General features: G+C 59.3%; 2 protein-coding genes across 2 annotated transcripts in view; one reads left to right on the forward strand and one right to left on the reverse strand.

Annotated features, from left to right (window-relative positions):
* The window catches only part of LOC103620291 (chymotrypsinogen 2), a 7,652-nt gene extending 7,214 nt beyond the window's left edge, over positions 1–438 (forward strand). Inside the window, exon 6 of the mRNA XM_017740814.1 lies at positions 422–438. Within this exon, the coding sequence (XP_017596303.1) occupies positions 422–438 (17 nt within the window). The remainder of the gene's footprint in view (positions 1–421) is intronic.
* Positions 439–515: 77 nt separating this feature from the next.
* BCAR1 (BCAR1, Cas family scaffolding protein) overlaps positions 516–1,849 on the reverse strand; it is a gene marked incomplete at its 5' end in the record, with an annotated part of 5,991 nt that continues 4,657 nt past the window's right edge. The window contains one exon of the mRNA XM_008638894.2: positions 516–1,816. Within this exon, the coding sequence (XP_008637116.1) occupies positions 1,301–1,816 (516 nt within the window). The remainder of the gene's footprint in view (positions 1,817–1,849) is intronic.

Here is a 1,849-nt window from a genome sequence, read left to right on the forward strand (position 1 = left end):
GTCAGTACTGTGGGCGCGAGGGGGGTCACGGGGCTGGGGGTGACAGCACTTGGAGGTGCTGGAATGAGGCCCCATGACACTTGTGGAGCCGTAGATCATGGGGTGTACATATGTGTGGTCTGATCCCAGGGTAGTAGCAGTGCTGCTTCTCAGAGTGATGGGGCCATGCTTCCTGAGGTTCTGGAAGGGACAGGTAGCCAGTACCAGGAATAGTTGGGGTCAGGGGCTACCATCCTCCCTGCCACACCAAACCCATAACCCCCCTGGTGGCCATGACCCCTGGCAAGGTGCTGTGAGTGACACCCACCCCATACTGGTTCAGGGCCAGGGTAGCCCCACTGCACAACTACTACCACCCCTCATTTCCCCCCAGCCCTCTTATGCCCCACCCCTTGTGCCCCATTAACTCTCTGTGCATCAGCAGTCTCCAAAGGCTAGATCATCTTTCAGGAGGACAGCATCTCCCCAGCCCTGCCCCAGGGCCTCTCCCTCACCCCAGCGGGCACACAGAGATATCCAGGAGATGGGGGGTGTTTCTAGGCAAATCTTTATACTGCTGGGGGACTTGGGGCCAAGTTTTGGAGGGGGCTGCCACTTGGTAGCTCCGGGAACCAGCGGAAGCTTCCCCTGTGTTCAAAAGGCACCAGTTTTGGTTCGCATTTCAGTTACAGCTGGTACTGTAGCACAACCTAAGACGTGAGAATGCACAGCTTAGCCCCTTCCTGCCCCAGCAGCTCCCCACCACCCCTTACCCCCCTGGGGACGCCTATCTCCAGCCTCCAGCACACAAGGGGACAGTACAACCCATCTCTGTCACGCTGTCCCACCATCACAGGGGGATGGATGGCTTCCACATCATTAGAATCTCCTGGCCACCGTAGAGTGCTCCAGAGTGCACCATAGAGTCCTCCCAAGAGCGGAGCAGCCACAGCATCACCTCAAATTGCCAGGCACATCCTTGTCTCAACAGGGACATGGCCCCATGCCCTTCAGCCCAGGACTGACTGCCGGTTTTGTATGGAGAGAGGACAGCGGGGGAGGAGTGGGCATAGATCCACCTCCCAGCTTTGCTTCATTATGGGCACAGCTCAAACCATTCCTGGCCCCTGGCCAGAGGGAAGAAAGGATATAATGGCTGAAGCCCCTCACCTCTGTCCCCACAGAGCCCCAGCCACCCGGTGTGCATGGGAGTCTCTATGTACATGTCTGCTTACACCGGGCGGAGAGGACTTGCACGGAGGGAAATGCATGTCTGGGGAGGGGTGGGGGCCAGAGAGAGGGGACAGTGGCCCTGAGGCCATCACATGGCTGCCAGCTGGCCCAGCACCATCCTGAACTGCTGCGTGCTGTTGGCGAGGTCCTTGACACGCTCCACCATGTCCTTGGAGGCAGCAGGAGATGGGTAGTGGAGGGCGGCCGCCTTGGTGGTCATCACAATCTCCTTGAGCATCTCACAGAGGAGGTTGCTGTAGTGCATCACCTTGTGCTGGACATCCTGGGCCTTGGCCTGGCGGGACAGCGTGTCCCCAATGAAGACGAGCTTGTGGGCACTGAGGATGACAAACTTGCTGTGGGCCACAAAGATTTTGGGAGGTTGGTTGGTGCTGACGGCAGTAAAGAAGGCGTCGACAGCATTGGTGAGCGTGGTGAGGTTGGCCTCGCACTGCTCCAGGTAGAAGAGGAGGAGCTGGCGGTCAGCAGGACACAGTGTCCCACCACCCCGCGCAGGGCTGTAGTGCTGGGGGGGGCTCCAGTTGGACAGGTCGTTGTCGATGGGGCGTGTCACCTCCTGCTCCAGCCGCTCAAACTGCTTCAGCTGTGGAAGAGACAGGAGTGAGGCAGGGGCGGC

Source organism: Corvus brachyrhynchos, unplaced genomic scaffold (assembly GCF_000691975.1).
Source record: "Corvus brachyrhynchos isolate BGI_N302 unplaced genomic scaffold, ASM69197v1 scaffold26, whole genome shotgun sequence".
Classification (NCBI taxonomy): domain Eukaryota; kingdom Metazoa; phylum Chordata; class Aves; order Passeriformes; family Corvidae; genus Corvus; species Corvus brachyrhynchos.